General features: G+C 35.4%; 1 protein-coding gene across 4 annotated transcripts in view; it reads right to left on the bottom strand.

The window, feature by feature from the left end:
- ZFR (zinc finger RNA binding protein) overlaps nucleotides 1-19,690 on the bottom strand; it is an 85,390-nt gene that overhangs the window by 24,438 nt on the left and 41,262 nt on the right. For all 4 annotated transcript variants that reach the window (XR_008685429.2, XM_055422216.2, XM_055422215.2 and 1 more), the window contains 10 exons: nucleotides 19,170-19,417; nucleotides 15,674-15,865; nucleotides 14,860-15,151; nucleotides 11,601-11,794; nucleotides 9,924-10,043; nucleotides 8,680-8,825; nucleotides 5,110-5,272; nucleotides 3,832-4,037; nucleotides 3,001-3,151; nucleotides 601-742 (listed from right to left, as the gene is read on the bottom strand). Coding sequence is in view for 3 of the 4 variants with exons in the window: in XM_055422216.2 (XP_055278191.2) it covers nucleotides 601-742; nucleotides 3,001-3,151; nucleotides 3,832-4,037; nucleotides 5,110-5,272; nucleotides 8,680-8,825; nucleotides 9,924-10,043; nucleotides 11,601-11,794; nucleotides 14,860-15,151; nucleotides 15,674-15,865; nucleotides 19,170-19,417 (1,854 nt within the window). In the remaining variant the exon portion in view is untranslated. The remainder of the gene's footprint in view (nucleotides 1-600; nucleotides 743-3,000; nucleotides 3,152-3,831; nucleotides 4,038-5,109; nucleotides 5,273-8,679; nucleotides 8,826-9,923; nucleotides 10,044-11,600; nucleotides 11,795-14,859; nucleotides 15,152-15,673; nucleotides 15,866-19,169; nucleotides 19,418-19,690) is intronic.

Raw genomic sequence — 19,690 nt, forward strand, 5'->3', positions numbered from 1 at the left:
TCAAATCTCTGGTAGAAAAGCAGGGGTCAGATGCCCAAATCTAAGTGCATTAGGATGCTCTGCATTTATGAAAGCGCTCCAAACCAAAGAGCAACCTCAGAGAACCAGAAATATTTACCTCAGGACAAGCCAAATCCATGATTACATATATAACAATGTCTCTTAAACTGTTATGAGTATTCAACCAATTTTACTTATGAAACTCGCTTGTCTTTTTTAAAGACAAGAACAAGGACTCAAGAGAAGTTAAATTTGTGGCCCTTTACTAGCAATATTTAATTTTTCATAAATCAACTATGCTTATGACTAAGAATAATTTAAACTTTTTCCAGAAATCTGAGGTTAGCAAGAAAAGAAAAAAAAAATCAAGAAAATGAATAATACCGTAAGTGTTTTATATAAAAGTACATTACTAAAAAGACACTAATAAAAGATCTGGGAAATAATCTTAAGCAAAACTAGTGGCTATGTAAGTCAAATCTATCAGATTCATATGTAATGCCAGCATGTTGCCTTCTAGGGCTTAATGCCATCTTAAAGAGTAGGTAAATGGGAAAAAAAGAAGTTAATAAAAAGTAGAATGTTTAATGACTTTCCAACCTCCTTCCCTCATGTTCTCTTCTCGAATAATTGGAGATGTCAGGGTGATAGTGACTTGCATTTTGGGTTCCACACATGAGTTCAAAATTATTGCCGCTTCAGAAACAGCACATTTTATGTCATACTTCTCAGGACTTATAACCTATATAACGAAAAGCACAAGAAATTAGCTGGTCCTCTTACATTATCAAACAAAGCAGTTTCGTTATGGCTCTTTCACTTTCTCACACTACTTTAACCATTTTGTAAGGACTAGATCATATACTATTTCCCTCCAAGCCTTGCAAAACATGCAAATTATAACCTCTCGCTTCTTTTTCCTTTTAGAATTCTTCGCTGAACTAATATTTACCATTATTTGTATCATATGAGTTATCTGTATGTGTGTACGCACCTTTTAGATGATGAATTTTTGGATGAAAGAAACACTGCTATAGTTATTACCATACCTTCCTAAAATAGCATCCAGGTAGCTAGTATTGCAATATTTGCAGAATATGAATGAGACTAAAACAGATACCGGAAACTAATAGGAGCCATAATTCAACCATACCCAGTGACCCTTGTTTGTGAAATCAACAGATCTATATTTTAAATCAGGGAGCAGAAAAGTCTTGCTCAACAGAAAAAAAACAAGAATAGGATTCACTGCAATTTAGCATACATGTAATAGGCTTCAGTATACATGAACAAAGGAAGACTCTAGAAATTACATGGAGTGTTCCCAGTATAGTATCTAAGTTCACTGGAAGGACTGATGCTGAAGCTCCAATAGTTCGGCCACTTGATGTGAAGACCCAACTCACTGGAAAAAACCCTGATGCTGGGAAAGACTGAGGGGAGGAGAAGGGGCGACAGAGGATGAGATGGTTGGATAGGATCATATTTAATGGATATGCATTGTAGCAAACTTCAGGAGATAGTGACGGACAGGGAAGCGTGGCATGCTGTAGTCCATGGGTTCACAGAGTCGGACATGACTTAGCGACTGAACAGCAACAACGATCTAGGTTAAAATCCTAGCTCTGCTACTTTACTAATGATGTGAAGTTGGGCAAATATTTAACTCCCCTATACCTGTTTTTATAAAATGGAAACAGTAAAATTTATCTAACCTGTAAGACTGTAGGAAGAATGAATGAATTAACTACACAAAGAACTGAAAACAGTGCCTGGCACACAGTATCATGTAGACATTAATTATGGATAGTGATGATGATAATTCTCTCTCTCCTGCTTATCCACTGTACAAGTGCTCTCTGGAAACTGTATTTTGCTTTTGGGCTTCCCTGATGGCTCAGATGGTAAAGAATATGCTGTAAAACATTAGTTTAACTACTGATTGTTCAGTGAGAATATAACATTTTCTCCTTTGTAAGTTTACAAAACACAACAATTTAAGATTTTTTTTGCAAATTACATACTTTTTTCGAAGTCCTCAAGCTTCTTTTCTTCCCTTTTACTGCCCTAGCAACCTCAAGAAAGGGTAACAAGTAGACACACAAGGACAATTCTGCTGGCTCCTATGCTTAAGAACACTCATCCACAATTTAAAAAAATCTCACATCTGGAACAATGGTAATATAAAGCAAACAACAATAAGGGCCAGAGTCATCAGAGCTCAAGTTTAACAGCACGCTTCACTATCCATTTTGGTATCGGCTGGTCTGCAGAACACATACTACCAATGAAATGTCGATTCTTGAATTTCAAATACCTAAGTCAGTTTATACACTAAATTATTCAAGGAACCTTTGTTTTAAATTCCACTCTGTGATTCTGACAAGATACTATAATAAAAATGTTTTAAATTCAAACTTAAAAACAAGTTTTGTTTTTGTAGGACCAAAAAGGGATATTAATTGAATCTGCCACAACTTACTAGATAGAGACAGCGACAAATCATTGTTACAGTTATAACATGTACAAAATGGAAAGCAATCATAATAAAGCTGGGAAAATTCAAATCATAAAGTCTCTATTTTAGTTACTTATTAAAAACATGTATTCAACTAAATAGGCAAGAAGTTCATGAATTCTAAAACTTTAAGCTTACTATACATACATGGGCTTTGTTTAAAAAAAAAAAATCAAAAAATGAAAATTTTCCCTGAACACTGTCTTCTCTCTTATAATTCAAATCTTGGAAAAAGAATAGGAAGAGGACATGTGCTGCAGTTTTATATTTTAAAATAAATTAGCAAGATGGCTTCATGTTGAAGAGAATCACCATAAAACCTAAAAAAAGTAGAAAACTGTGCTACCAATTTGTACAATTAAGCAATTTGGAAAGTCAAGCCAAAACTTTAAAGGCTTAGGTTTAAGCTGAAGCACAGTTAGTCCTGCCAAAAACTTATGAACTAAACAAGGGGTAAAAATGAACATTTCCATAATACTTACAGCAAGCTGCTTGGGTAGGTTTTCTGCAATACGGCTTAATAATGTCTTTGAAGGTTTCTCTGAGCACAGCAAAACGAGGTTGACATTTCTATCTCCTCGGAGAAGTAATCCTTTCGCCAATACTCCCACTCTCAAAACTCCTTTTAAAGCTCTGTGGCGAAATCAAGTTATATTATGACAGTTCCCTTCTTAACCACAACCATGATAATCTCTCAACGCACAGTAGTAAATGAAATAATTTTTACATCATTAAAAAATTTGCATCAACTATAAGAACATTTAATATTTTTAGAAATATCCTTTATTTAGATAAGAAATATGAAAAAATTAATAAATCAAGAGCTAAGTTCTCAGAACAACTGAAAAGCAAAGGCCATTAATGCTTTTCTGTCTCATAAATTAGAATAACAAAAGTCATGTTTAATATACACAGATATAAAGATGTTGCTAAAGTTTGAGCTTACTCATGCTTATGGGTCAATGTGTTAAAGATAAAATAAGCTGTTAAAAGAAAGAATGAAAATGGAACAGATGCAACAACTGAATAAACACTGAACAGCTGAATGCAATTGGAAAACTACAACGGATGCTTTGAAAACAGACTTGAAATAGTTTTATATAAGTTTAAATACAATGAGTAAATCACAAGGTTGGAGATTGTATGAAGTTATATTATTTTTCATTTCAGCAGAAAGCAGCTGAATACATTTAAAATCTAACACAAGCATAACACACGTAGACTGACACCAGAGAATTTTCAGTCTTTGTAACTCTTATTTCAAGTATAAGGTAACAAAAACTATACAAAAGTAAAAAACTCTGAAAACACACCTGTCTTTACCTCCCTCTTTCTTATCATCTCCCTCTTTGCTCTTGCTCTTCTCGTGTTCAGACAAGCTGTCTGAAACAAGTTTTAAAGCACGTTCAGTGATAGAAACAATTTTCTGAACCGCCTGTAATTCCTCTTCAGTTGGGTAAATGGTAGCATGCTTTGTCATGACATAACGGTCATCAGATGAGTCAGGACGACGTAAGGGCTGGAGATGGGGAAAAAATGATAACTCCACTAAAAAAATGTTTTCCAATCAAAACTAAACTATTATTTTTCAACTACACATATGCTTGTTGCATTTTTCAATAAGAAAGCCAGTTATACTGAATGTCCATTTAAAACTATCTTCTTTTTTTCCCATTTTGGTAAAAACAAAAATGTAAACTAGAAAGGTACATTATCGAAAGTGAGTATGTAAGTATGTATGTTATACATTCAAAACAAGTTATAATACATACCATCTAAGGTTATGAAAATACATTTTATACAACTTTAAAATCAGTTCTCAAACATTTTGCTTTTAACAAAACAGATTTTACAAATGCTCATTCTATGGAAAGACAAATGAGAAAGAATAGGTTAAAGAGTAGGAATTTAGACTGTTTCTTTCTAAGTGCTCTCTGGAAAACCAGAACAAAGAAAAAAATCATCTTGTTTTCTATAGTCTGAACTTAGATGAAATGCTCCCCATAAGCCAGGTATCTTTTATCTAGCTTCTACAGGAACGCAGACTCTCAATATGCACCTCTTTTCTACAGTTCTCCTAATACATCCACCGTGTGTTATCTCCAACCATTTACCTGCCCCTTATGTGTTAGTTGCTCAGTTGTGTCCAACTCTGTGACCCCATGGACTCTACCTACCCCTTATCATGCACTTAAATTTAGAAGTAGTGGCAGGTTTTGAATGCTATAGATTTGAAAAAAGGACTGTAAACCATACATAATAGGAAGACAGAAATAATTCAGAAGCCAAAGCAACAGCCTTCAAAATTAGTCGTTCTTGATAATCTAAAGAACAAAGCCAAAAAAAACCTCTTAAGATCTGCTCCCTTAGTTTATACTGAAAATAAGATTCATGGAAATTCTACAAAGTCCTTATACATAAGGACACAAGTTGAGAAAGTATAATAAAAGGAGAGAAAATTCTAAATCAGATGAAAAACATATTGGATCTGGATATTATTAAGTGTAAAAATTAGCTCTTCAAACTGTTATTTTCTAATGTTGAACCAGTCTTACACTTTCACTGTCTATGAAAACAAAGTGGACACTCACCGCAGGCCCCTGTGGCTGAGGAGGCATGCCTGGTCGTACTCCCAGAAGGCCTAGTGGGCCTGGGGGACCATGAGGATAGCCTCCATCAGGCATTCGGCGGCGATCATCCCAATGATGCTGTTCTTCCTCCATTCTTCTCCAGTACATGTCCTCTTCATAACGTCTGAAACATAAAGAATGATACTGTAAGACACTTAGAAAAATGCACCCAAGAATTTACATCAATAATAAAATAGAAAGCAATAAAAAAGCCAAATCAGTCTAGCTAACACCTTTCTTTCCCCCTCTGTATCGGATTACATTTGCTTTCATCAATTAGTGAATGAAAGTGAATCCCAGTGAAAAGATGAGAAAACAAAGATAAAAGCAAAACAAAATTTCAGTCTGAAAACAGAGTTGAAAAAACAAGCACCAGAAACCTCACAGTTCATTCCAACCTCTCCCTCTTTACAGCAGAGATTGTAAACTTAAATGCCTACCTAATGTGGCCGGACTAATAAAGTGTGTGAGAAAGACCCAAAGAATACATTCAGGAATTTTCCTCATGTCTTCAAAGAAATGTGCTCTGTTTTTTTGTAAGAGAGAACTTCTTAAGACAACCTTTAATTTCCTCATCTGATATAGACAGAGACAAAGACATTTTTCTACAATGAGGAAAAATAACAGGGATAAATAGCAACTCACATCCCATCTCACTTTTGGGGACATACTAAGGATGATGGGAAGTATGGTAAAGAAGGAAAGCACGTGCTCTGGCTAGAGACAAGAGGGTGGCACAGCTATTAATTACTGTCACAAGGGAATACCAGATGGTTATCCTAAGGTCAATCAGGACTTTTGTGAAATTTCATGGTCTTTAAACGTTGATTCATGTTGGTGTCCAAAAAATACTATGGGCACCAAATAAAACACCCATGGGCTGAACTTGGTGGGCAGTTAGCATGTAGCCTCTATTTTAATGGTCAACATTTTTGGAATCTAATTTTTCACCACGTGACTCTCTCCCTCTCAGTTCTATCTTTGCCTTTAGCGTCAAACTAGGATACCAATAATTCCCTAGGGAGTCGTGTCTTTATAGCAAATTTCTGTTAACAATAAATTTTTACTAGACAAATTCATTTAATACAAAACGTAAGAAAGAAGTATGCTTCTCAAGTAGTACTGTAGAAACCATCAATTTCTTCAGGTCAGGAATAAGCAGTGCTTTCTGGGTCATCCAATTTAGGACAGAATCATACTTCTGTTTTATTCAGGTCTTGAGAGAAAATGAATAAGAACAGCTTGAAGGCTCTGGAAAACTATGTTCATTCTAGTTTTGAATATTCTATTATTACTAATGATGTTTAGGTTACATAGGGCATATTTAAATATTGACTGTTTACCAATTCATACTTGGTAAACATAGTATACTATAGTGCCTAACACAGTATATGCTACTTCCTGGCATACAGTAAGTCCTTAATAAATATTTGATATAGCAGTAAAAGAGAAAATAACTGCATAATCTAGGTATAGAGAAAAATTGCCAGTGCATTACAAAGGCAGAAATTTCATAAGAACAAAGTTAAATTTAAATACATAAAAAAATAAAAATTTATACATAAATAACAGTAAAATTATTTAAAGATAACTTGTTAATGGGTTAATAGCTATAAGACATGTTTGTACAAATCTGTTAACAGGTAAGTTAACAAATGAATAGGCAATTCACCACAAAAGAAATTTAAGTGATTAAGCATGAAATAAAAATTTAATTTGCCAGCAATACAAAGTTGAAATAAAACTGGCTTTCATGTTTCTATTTCTCACAGGCAGATATTTTAATAAATTATAGGAGCAGCCCTTAAAGTGTGGTCTGGGTAGTCCAAGTAGTCCTGAGACACCTTCGGGGGGATTCATGACATCAAAGCTACTCTCAAAATAATATTTGCCTTCTCTATTCTCTTTCTCCTATGAGTCTACAGTGGAGTTATCCAGAGGCAAAACGTGTTATCACAACCTGATGAGCACAGAAGCAGAAGGAGAATCAGGCTGCCTTAAGCTAGACATTAAAGAGATCTGCAAAAATGTAAAACAATGTTATTATTTCTGGAGGAGAAACAATTATTTATAGTTAGCATATTATATTTACCATTTTATATTAATATACACACCTGATTTAATATAATTATTAATAATATTTAACTACATTTAAACAAATACAAAGTTATATAAAACTAAGTTCATAAATACTGAAACTTCTCAGTTTTCATTTGTAATACAATGCTGACAGCCTGTAACCCACATACACAAAAACTCTTCAGAGTCTTCAATAATTATTGAGTTATAAAAGGTCCTGAGACCAAAAAGTTTGGGGATCACTAAGTTAAACTATTTAGCACAGGCAAAAGTATAGTTATCGGTCAAACATTTTTGCTTCTGGGATTTGATTAGTGTCAACTGATAGTGATTTATGCAATAATACTGCCTCAAGGTTGGTCAATGTAATAATAACAATAGGGAAATACTATTAAAAACTCTAAATATCTAAAAATATTTGAAATGAGTTATAAAGAAAATTTTACATCTGCACAAAAATGTATTACATACCCACAGAAAATAATTTTAGCTTACTTTTTAAACAAGTTGGTATGTAAATAAAAGAAAGTGGGTTATAAAACTTGTACACAAACACTTATGGCAGCAGTATTCATAACCCAAAAGTGGAAATAACACAAATGTCCATCAACTGATAAACAAATAAAATGTGACACATTTATGTAATGAAATATTATGCATGCATAAAAAATAAAGTACTGACATATGTAATAACATGCATGAACCCTGAAAATATCATGCTAAGTGAAAAGTAGCCAGACACAGAAGTCAGTATGGTTTACGATTCCATTTATATGAAATCTCCAGTACAAGCAATCTACTGAGATGAAGTTTATTGTGGTTGCCCAGGAGTAGAGGGAGGAGTTGGTGGGGGAAATAGGTATTAATTGCCAAATGGGTTTGTGGTTTCTTTGTGGGTCAGAAAAATGTTCTAAAATTGACTGTGCTGGTAACTGCACAACTCTGTGACTAAAACCAATGAATTGTGCCACTTAAAGATACGTCAGTTATATCAATAAAACTAAACATTTCTCCATCTGTTGAACATATTTTCTCATTTATCCTTTCCTGTAGCCTCAAAAGTTTTTAAAACAAACTCCACAAGTTATTGACGTCTAGAATCTACTCAATCTTATATTTAGGATATTTTTTATCATGTAACCAAATGCTCTACTTTGCTTGTTTTAAATTCAGGCATTTATTTATTATATAAAACTATTTATGTATTTAAATATATAAAAGATATTATTTCCAAAATAAATCCTAATACCAAGGACATGGTCAAATATTAGAATAGCCAGTAACTTAACTTTAATGCATTTCTTTCCTAGACCTAGTCTCTCTCACAAGTAAAAACTAAAAATATTTCAAATGAATCTGGATTGCTTTGAATGGGAGTCACATACTCAGAACAGCTAAATTTCTTAGAAAATCTAAACCACCTATCATGGTACTAAAAGTTAAAAATACTACCTCATTTCCATTCTCCAGCGTTCCTCCTCTTCTCTTCTTCGCCAGTACTCCTCTTTCTGCATCTGCTTTCTCATTTTCTCTTCTTGAATCTTTCTTGCTCGAATACTGGGCTTTACTTCTACTTGCAAATCTGGATTTACTTTTTTCTGTTAACATAGATAAGATGTTTGAAAAACCAGCAATCCGTCCAACAATCTACACATATCTTAAATCATACAATTCCACATATTCTTTCATCATAGAGGCTTTTATTTGTAAATCTATTATAAGAGTAAATGTAGTAAAATAAGTTGAATCAGGGAAAAACTCAAAATACATTCATAAACTCTTTCTTCCTTCCCATCCCCCAAATTCTTGGTTGTTCAAGTTTAGTATGCAAAAAGTACTTAATTTAGTGTTAACCAATAAAAGAAATCCTTACAAGACTGATGGGTATTTAATATTCCTTTGTTTGTTTGTAAATAAATGATTCTAGATATCTGAGTGTGGGGTTAAAAACTTTTTTTCACATAGAAGTATTACTGCCCCTTAACGAATTATTTTTAATCTCCATCACTTCTGTGTTTAGAAAACATGAATCTAGTGCATAAGTCCAACCTAATTAAAAACTTTAAATACAGTATTTAAATTTAACTTATTACTTGGAAGTGTGTTCAATGAAGAATTCCTCACCTCAAAATTCACTTTAATGGAAATTCTGCCAAGATAAAGGAAATGGAGACCTGAAACTTCTTTCAAACACTTCCTTTGAAGCAACTATTTTTACATGATTACTTGATCCAAGTAATGTCCGTTTTATTTTGCCACTAGAAATAATGAAATACGACTACACTGCTTTTTCTTAAGTATAACAAAAGTGATAGGTATTCAGTTGTGTCCAATTCTGTGACCCCAAGGACTGTAGCCCACGAGGCTCTTCTGTCCATGGAATTCTTTAGGCAAGAACAATGGAGTAGGCTGCCATGCCTTTCTCCAGGCAATCTTTCAGACCCAGGGATCGAACTCGGGTCTTCTGCATTTGTAGGCAGATTCTTTACCATCTGCGGTACCAGAGAAGGCCCTAAGTTAACAAACTAATCAATAAAAACTAAACATCTGACTCCCTTAAGTGAGACATGACATGCCAATCTGAGAGTGGGAGTTCATGGACTTAGTGAGTTATATTTAGATGCTTTATTTTTGCATCTAGAATGTTCCAAGCCATATAAAAAGAGAAAGAGAAAAATAGCTGAAATTTTCCTCACTTTATATTGAAGTCTGTGTCTTCGTCCTTTTAAATGCATCTCCTTAGCATTGGGATCATTAAAGCTGCACTCGCATAATTTGCAATGGAATCGAATCACTTTTCCTTCATCATTTCGTACCTTGATGTCGGGGAAAAAAAAAAGTCAAGAAATCACAATAGGAATGTCACAGGTGAAGATTTCAATTATAAACCCATCTCATGAGTTGTCAATAACTGTATTTGGCTCTTATAATTAAACTTTAAATATTTTCCTCTATATGTAAAACATTTAGATTTTAGTGCAATAGACACCTTCAATTCTTGAAAAAATATTTATTGAATACCTGCTCCTGCCAGGTACTGTTCTTGAAAATGGAGCTAAAGATGATCAAAGGCATTATTCTCATTTATTTCTACAACGCCCAAGACTTTATACATGTACAACTTTATTGAAAACTAATGTTGATTTTTTCCTAACTGCACAACCAGTTAGGAAGACAAGTAGACTACAATGTTATTAAAAGTTATTAAAACTTCAGCAAGTTTTAAAGATTGGTTCTAAACACAATCCTCTGTATTTTAAGATTACTTAACCAGTATCATCGGTGACTAAGGTATTCTGGCCAGCTGTTCTGGCTGTACATTTTTTGAGACAACCAAGTCTTACTAACAGCTAAAGGTTTATTATTTATGTATTTAGAAGTTTATTAACCTTTAAATGTTTTTTGTTTTTGCCTTACCATGCTGGCATTTTGGAATCTTAGTTCCCTGACCAGGGATGAAACCCATGCCCAATGAAGTGGAAGCAAGGAGCCCTAACCACTGGACTGCCAGGAAATTCCCAAGACCAATAACTTTAAATTAAAACTGCATGTGAATGACTTATAAACTACACAGCCCAGTTTTCCATCTTGTAAACAAAGAATTCAACAAGTAATTTTTCTTGATGGAAAAGGATGAAGGAACAAATAAATATTTGCCAAAAATCCACCATATGCTAGGCACTGTGCTTAGGTACTTTATTTGATCTAAGCTTCACATCTTCACTGGGAGAGACCCAAATTTTACAGATGTAGACACTGAAATTTAGAACTTGTTCTGTTCAACTGTTCTATAATACAGCAAAAGCAGAACAGGGCTACACCACTGTGTTTGTCTTTCTACTAAGAGCAAATATCTATCAAGTCGCTTCTGATACTTCCTTATCCTCCATTTACTAAGCTATTTTGTAAAACAGGAATACTTTTCTAATCAGCTTGAGAAATCAAATAAATAATTATCTGTTAAATCAGCAATCTAAATTTTACACAAGAAACTGTTCAGAAAGAAATATTTGCTATCTTTGTTATTTCTGCTGTTCACATTCTTTTTTTACTTTTTATGTTCAGCACAGTAGAAGGGTTATGTTAAAAGAAGGCCTACCAAATAAACAGAAAGTTGCTTCACGTACTACAGTGATGGTGTCATCAGGGAAACAGAAAAGTTAACAAAAAAATTGTGATGTCATTTAGGCAAGCTCAAAGGGCAGGCTTAAAAAAAACAACACGAAACCTTCAACAAAGATCCCTTCAATATCCCTTTATAAGTAATCTAAACCTAAAATATAATTGAATTTTACATGTAAAGCACACTTGTGATAAAGTGACACATGTCTTTCCTATCTAATCTCACAATAGGAGTATTCTCAAATCAATACCTCCTCCACATAATCATGGCCCACTGGCTGCACATCGCTCTGTAAAGCAGCAAGAGACGCAGGTGTGACTGGTTCTGACACTGTGTCTGGCTTTACTTCTGGAATTGGTACAGAGGTGACAGGAGTGTTTTTAACACATTCAGTTCCTTTTAAGTCTTCTGTTTTATTTCCTGTTGACTGCAGCTTATTACCACCTAGAACATAAAAGAATTACAGTAATTTTAATTTTCTTCTTGTATAATGTATGAACTGATACAAGAACTCCAGATAAAGTTCTGATCTTTCCTAGCAACAAACTCCTGCTTGACATACAATAGATCAGAATTTTGAAGAACCATATAAACCATTTGGCTTTTTTATGCTATTAATGAAATACATCTCTCAATCTTCCCATTCTCTCTCTCATAATATTTAATGGGCCTCTCTGTCCTCACCATGGCTCTTATAACATCAAGTACCTAAAAAGTAAAGAGCAAGTAGTGTCTGAAATGGTAGTGTCTAAGCCTAAATCATGCTTATATCCCTTTGCCATGGAACTGGGCACTATCCAAAGTTCTAGTAACATTAATACAGTGAGGCTGTCTTTGAGGTGTCAACAATTGAAGGTCATGTATGGATGTGAGAGCTGGACCATAAAGAAAGCTGAGCAGCAAAGAATTGATGCTTTTGAACTGTGGTGTTGGAGAAGACTCTTGACTGCAAGGAGATCAAACCAGTCCATCCTGAAGGAAGTCAGTCCTGGGTGTTCAATGGAAGGACTGATGTTGAAGCTGAAACTCCAATACTCTGGCCACCTGATGCGAAGAGCTGACACATTTGAAAAGACCCTGATGCTGGGAAAGATTTAGGGCAGGAGAAGAAGGGAACGACAGAGGATAAGATGGTTGGATGGCATCACCGACTCAATGGACATGGGTTTGGGTGGACTCCGGGAGTTGGTAATGGACAGGGAGGCCTGGTGTGCTGCAGTTCATGGGGTCGCAAAGAGTCAGACACGACTGAGTGACTGAACTGACTGACACTTTATTATAGTACAATGTGTTAACAGAGTATTTGGGGAATGTAAAGGAAAGGAGCCACTACCCTTTAACCTGATCCAGTTAGGAATAGCTTCAGCAAGTATGACACCAGGGCTGGGCTTAAGAGTGCTAAGTATCAACTGGTCAGGCAGAAAAAAAGAGAATTATGTCTAAACAGAAAGAATAGTATACACACGTAAAACACAAAAACATGGAATTAAAAAGACTATGGTAACAGAATTGAAAGAGACATGTGTACCTCAATGTTCATTAAAGCACTGTTTACAACAGCTAGGACATGGAAGCAACCTAGATGTCCATCGGCAGACGAATGGATAAGAAAGCTGTGGTATATATACACAATGGAGTATTACTCAACTATTAAAAAGAACACATTTGAATCCGTTCTGATGAGGTGAATGAAATTGGAGCCTATTATGCAGAGTGAAGTACGTCAGAAAGAAAAACACCAATACGGCATATTAACACATATATATGGAATTTAGAAAGATGGTAACGATGACCCTATATGCGAGACAGCAAAAGAGACACAGATATAAAGAACAGACTTTTGGACTCTGTGGGAGAAGGCAAGGGTGGGATGATTTGCGAGAATAGCGTTGAAACAAGTATATTACCATATGTGTAATAGATCACCAGTCCAAGTTTGATGCATGAAACAGGGCACTCAAAGCCGGTACACTGGGACAACACTGAGGGAAGGGATGGGATGGGGAGGGAGGTGGGAGGGGGAGTTCAGGATGGGGGACATATGTATACCCATGGCTGATTCATGTCAATGTATGCAAAAAACCACCACAATATTGTAATTAGGCTCCAATTAAAATAAATAATGAAAAAAAAAAAAGACTATGGTAAATTCAAAAAAGACTTGGTAATTCAACAGGACTTATCACTGAGGTACAGGGCTTCCCTGGTGGCTCATATGGTCAAGAATCTGCCTGCAATGCAGGAGGCCTGGGTTCGATCCCTGGGTTGGGAAGATCCACTGGAGGAGGGAATGGCAACCTACTCCAGTATTCTTGCCTGGAGAATTCCATGGACAGAGGAGCCTGGCAGGCTACAGTCCATGGTGTCACAAAGAGTCCGACACAACTAAGTGACTAAGCACAGCACAGCACTGAGGTAGAGGTAGGGGTTAATTGTGAAAGGACTTGGATGACATCATTAAGGAATACAGACATTTTTTTATATGCAAGGGGAAGGCCACAGAAAAATTTTAAACAGGAAACTAAAACAATTTGATAAATATTTTTTTTTACAAAATGACTTTGACAAAAGTGTTGCAGAAACTGGATGCAATAAGAGACAAAGCTCTGAGGAAGAAGCTTTGAAGCCCTAAAAACAAAGCAGAGGCTATGAAGAGAAAAAGACACTTTTTGGAGAATACTATAGTGACAGAAACAAAAGGGTTAGAAACAACTGGAAGAGGCAACAAGTGAAAAATGTCAGTGGACTTTTTCATGTGAAAAAGCAGCAGTTTTATGAGATTATTTCACAGTACTCTTGGGATGAGATAAAATGTTAGAAACAGACACTAACAGGCATCAACAGAACCATACAGACAATGAGCAGGAAATACCTAAAATATGGTTCTAGATCTCAGGTAGGTGTTCTGAACTTGCCCAAACAATTTTACAGTTACTGCATACACAGTGGAATAGATAAGACCATTCATGAATACTCAGTGAGTGAGATGAGAGTCAGAATCAGAATCTTAGCAATACTACCAGCTAATGAACATGAGAACCAGAGAACCAATAAAGATATCTGAGGAAGGAGGCAGTGGACCCAAAATAGAGAGACAGAGGCATAACTAAAGTTTTAAGGTACAGCAGTCAATTGTTTCAAATGTTAGAGAGGTCAACAGGATGAAACAGAAAACTGGCCATTCAATGTGGCAAGTAGGTTTTTGGTGATTTCAGAAAAGGGTAGAGTTGAAATACTATAAGAGACTGAGGCCTGGATAGGAAGTAGAGAAAGTAAGAATTAGGTTAGCAGCCTGAGAAACAGTAAAATAAGTACATATATATTTTTAACTCTATGGCTGAAGAAAATGGAATTGAAAAAATTTCAAAAAAAAAAAAAAAATACAGATATGTGATTAAATAAGGTCCCAGAAAAGAAGACAACTGTGTAAGTAGAAGAGCTAGTCCTGGAGTGGAGGATAAATACCACTTTAACAGAGTTAGAAGGAACACAGAATCTTTAGTACTTGCCAACAAAGTTTATTTTGGGTGTAGATGTTTTCTTGGCAGCCATATTTGCAGGCACTGCTGATACTTTAGTGTTGGCTGTGCTATTAAGAGACGAGTTTCCTGTAGCTGTAAGACCTTTCACTGAAGAAGTTGCAATTGATGAAGTATTCACAGTACAATTGTTTGCTGCAATGCTTGAAGGAGAGGCAGTTGGCTTTGAAGCAGATACAGCTGTTGAAGAAGTAGCTTGGCTAACAACGTTTGGTTCTGTTGAAGGAATGGGTTTACCAAGTTTTGTGTGTAATTTAACCACCTACAAAATAAAAGCGTATTTATCTGTCAGAAAACTCAGAGAATGTAGATTTTTTTAAAAAAAGTTTGCCTATAAGACCCTATAAAATGAAAAATCTTAACCATATTTTTCTTTGTTGTATTTTTTTCTTTTATACATTTTAAAATAAAAACTCATTACTTTGAAAACAATCTGTGTGAAACAGATTCAGATACCTATTACATCGACCACTCGGTGAGGAAATGACTTGGCCACATGCACACCAACCTATACTTAAGCATAACAGAAGGCAGAAAACAACTACATGATTCAATTTCAGTTGGTGGGAAAAAAAATGACCGAGTTCAATTTTAAGAAGGGTCACCAGTCTTTCCTTCCTTAAGCAATGACTATTTGATATCACCTTTATATATACATTAGGCATGTAATACCCTCAAAAATTTTCAAATTTTGAAGCCGCCTTTACTTTACTCCCAACCCCCACCAAAAATGAAAAAGAAAAGAGAGTTAAGACATAAGGGTGTGTGGGAAAAAAACACCTACTTTCTGATGCTTAGCTCCACGAATGTGGGCAGCATATGCATCTGCTCCTGTACAAGACACATCGCAGAGCTCACAACGTAGCTGATTTTGAGTCCCACGAGTAGAGTTGTTGCTGCTGCTGGTATTCTGTGAGGCTTTCAATGCGGCTTCTTTTTTTTTATGTTTCTGCCCTTCTAAATGTTCTTTATAAGTCTGTCTCAAACAAAAAGAATAATTTTGCTTCACTACTTTTCTATCTACATTATTTGCAATTATTCATTCCAATTTCTAATACTCATTAAAATCTCAGCACTACACCATTTTAAAAGCAACTGAACAGGAGCATGTGGCTTCCCTACATACACGATGTATTTATGGTTCTCTGTACCTTGTTTACCAAGAACACACTTACCTAACACTTTAATTAACAAAAGACTTTCATACATAGCCAAAATATCAACATAAGGTAACTGCTCTCAGTTTGAAAGAATTTATATCTTTTAGTGCTTATGTATAATGTTGGGTAGAGACTAATAAGAATGATGATTCCAAAAGAAATTAATTATAGGATTATGATGAGGGAAGAAAAATGTATCTGCCACATGAGAAGAAAAAAAATGTTACTACATGGCAACAAGACTCTTTATAAACAGGTATGATTACTTACAAAACTGGCTTAGAAGTCAGTTATATCTGAGAAAACTCAAGACTGCATTTTCAGTCTGTGTTAGAACCCATTCCACCCTGAACAGAAGTCTATTTAAAGTATTTAACTGCCAGAATTGTATCCCTTTGAAGGAAAAATAATATTATTGGAATACTAGCCATCAAAATAGTGCAAGTATTGTTAGGAGCCCTAACATCTGAGTAGCCAGGATAGGCCTGAGACCTTGCTTAGGCCTAAGTTTCAATTTCCTGGAGACAGGGTGGAGGCTACATTCACAGAAACTCCTCCCTAAGAAGATCCGCAGGCGCCAAAATTAAGAAACTCCTCCCTAGAAAAATCCCGCCAGCGCCAAAATGGGGCCAATTGGAAGAAAAAGGGAAATCCCCCAGAGAAAACCCCGCGTGCGTATAAACTGGCCAATGAGCTTCTGCGCGTGCATGATCTGGCCAATGAGCTTCTGCCAGCTTGATCTTTTGAACAGAAATAGGTGCTTACGTAACCTGAGACTATAAAAACTACTGTGACCTGGCCTCGGGGCTCTTGTCAGCACTCCACTGCACTGGAGGAGGCATGAGCCCTAGCTCGAGCTAGAAATAAATCCCATTCTTGCTTTTGCATTGCTGCGAGTGTCTTATTCTACCAGCATGGGGGGACCGGACTCAGGGCGTAACAGTATATATTAAAAATTGTCTTCAATGTCAATGACTGAGGAAGGCAGTTTTATTAAAATGCGAGCAGGTCAATAAGGACCTTGAGTGGGGCCAGTTTATTATTTCCTATATTATTTTAAAAAATCTTATACACACATATGATGAGCATAAAATTTCATAGATAGCATAGAATCTCAGAGCTTAATGGGACTTTAGAGGTTACCTAAAATGATTTTCTAAGTTTGAAACAAGAAAATCCTTTCTCAAAATGAAATCTTATGCACAAGTTAGGAAAGTTACTGTTTTTCGAACAAAAGAGGAAGACCTAATACCTAGCCATCTGATTCTCTTCTCACCATCTGCAGCAGCCTAAAGTGGCTCTGTGAAGCAGTGTGAACCTCAATTATTTAGGGACAAGTGCCTATTACAGAAGTGAGGAAACAAAAGCCCAGACAACTGACTTAAAGTCTGCAACTTGCCCAAGGCCACAAGTTAAGTCACAGACACAGGACTGAAACAAAGGCTCCTCATACTGAAACCAATTTAGTCTCCTTTCTTATATCTACACTAGACTCTTAACTCACCATCTCATTCATACGGTATTTTTCTCCATAGGTTCATTAACCCCTTATGGCACTGCTTCTAACAGAGAGGTACTCTTGGTCTGTTCTTGTGTAACCATCCAGCTCCCCCAAATCAATGGTCAGCCTTGCATACATACACTGATTCTAAATGCTATTAACTTATCACCCTAGAGCTATGTGCTATCCTTTTATATGTTACCACATAGTCAAGTCTCTTAACATTTGTAATTGCCACCACATCATCATTCTCCCTAAACAATCATTACGGAGTAGGATACACTCCTCAAATACTAAAGCCAACATTCTTGTTCCCTTTCATGTTTAGTCCTGGGTTGCTGCAAACATTCCCCATGGCTCCTCTCCCGCGAGCATGTTATCACAATGAAACTGTTTTCTACCAAACTTAAAATAGGAAAAAAAAAGGTCTTAACAGCCACATATATTAAACTAGTCTCTAATTTGGTGTAACTCAGAGAATGCTGACAATTGAAAATAACTCCCAAATTCTATACTGAAAAGCAGACAGAACTGATCTAGTAAATTTAAAAGAATGTACACCGGTTGGGAAACGGTGAGAGATGAGGTAACTGGAAGAAACTACTAAAGACACAAAATCTGATCTTTTCAAATACTATGCCTCTCGTCTGCCAAACTGCTTACCAAAGTTTTATATAAACACTAAACACTCTTTAAGTATTAACAAATAGAGTTGGGAAGGGAGTTGAACTCACTAGATTTTATAAACAGATCCTTCCCTAAATGCCTTATTTCATGTTTAGCAACAGCAAGAAAACAATAACAAACAACAACAACAACAAAAAAACAGAATTAAGGAATAAAGGTTCTGCATGCTTCTTTGGTTGATATTTTTGAACAAGACATTTTCCTACAGCTTTCTTATTCCCAAAGTCCCTACAGCCTCATGGAGGAAATAAGTATACAGAAACAAGTAACATTCTAATAAAGCATATACAAAAGTCAGTCTCATGAAAAATGTTATCCTAAAATTATAGGTTATTAAAATAGCTTAAGGATTTTTAATACTAGAGAAAGGTAAGTTGTAATATTTATATCTGACAAAGTCTTCTCATCTTGTCATGTCAGTGTATAAAACTTATCTCTATGGTCATCCTTTTTTGACTACAAAATTCTACTCATACACACAATATGGACCTTGAAGAACTAAGAAAATCAATATCCAAGTGTCTTAAGTTCAAGAATTTTGCCTAAAGGCTTAAAAAGTAAGTCATAAATGCCAAAAGAGAAATAAAAATTCCATCTTACTCCCAAATCCCAACTAATCTGAATATAAAACTTTTAAGCTAAATTAAAAGTTTAAAAGAGCAAAGTATCTTTCCTAAAGAAAAGTTCAATTTGTCCACTTTTTATTAACATTCATAATTATTTTTACTGTATTTTTCTTAGAATTCTTGTATGTCAATACAAAAACCTTTAAAGAATGGCCACTTGATGAAATATGTACGTGTTAACTAAAAGCCAGCAGGAGAGAAAAATATAAACTTTCTTTGTAGGCATAAGAATTATAATAATCAATCATACTTAATTATCAAGGACAACCACTGAAGATTCATGGTGAAGCATACAACATAACATACCTGTGGTCCAGCACAGCTGATCTTACAGACATCACAATAGTGAATCTGGGGTGGTTTGGGAGGCTGTTTTGGTTTCAGTTGTTTATTTTGGAATGGTGCTTTTTTAGTAAAGGTGGTCCCTGTCCAGGCAGCAGTTGCAGCAGCTGCCGCCGCCGCCGCTGCTGCCTGCTTCTGTTGCTGCTGCTGCTGTTGGTAGTAGGAGGATGCAGCTGAATACACTGCTGCTTCATAACCTGAATAAGATGTACCTTACAAATAAAATCAAACAAAGATTATGTTACATACCTGTAAAAGGCCAAGATAAATGATGGGAATTTAAACACAATAAATTCTGCTTAAAAAGATAGGTTTACATGTGCATATTTACAAATAAATTGTATCTCACAAAACCTAAGAAAAATGTTACTTATCCTTCTTTTAATGTAAGTCAACCAACTATTTACACAATACATGCCAGGTGTTAAGATAAGATCTGGTCACTGCTTTCAAGAAGGCTTATAGTACTGCTGGAAGGCTGTGAT

This window comes from Moschus berezovskii, chromosome 18, assembly GCF_049115385.1.
Source record: "Moschus berezovskii isolate FMDL1 chromosome 18, NW_MosBer_1.0, whole genome shotgun sequence".
NCBI classification, from domain to species: domain Eukaryota; kingdom Metazoa; phylum Chordata; class Mammalia; order Artiodactyla; family Moschidae; genus Moschus; species Moschus berezovskii.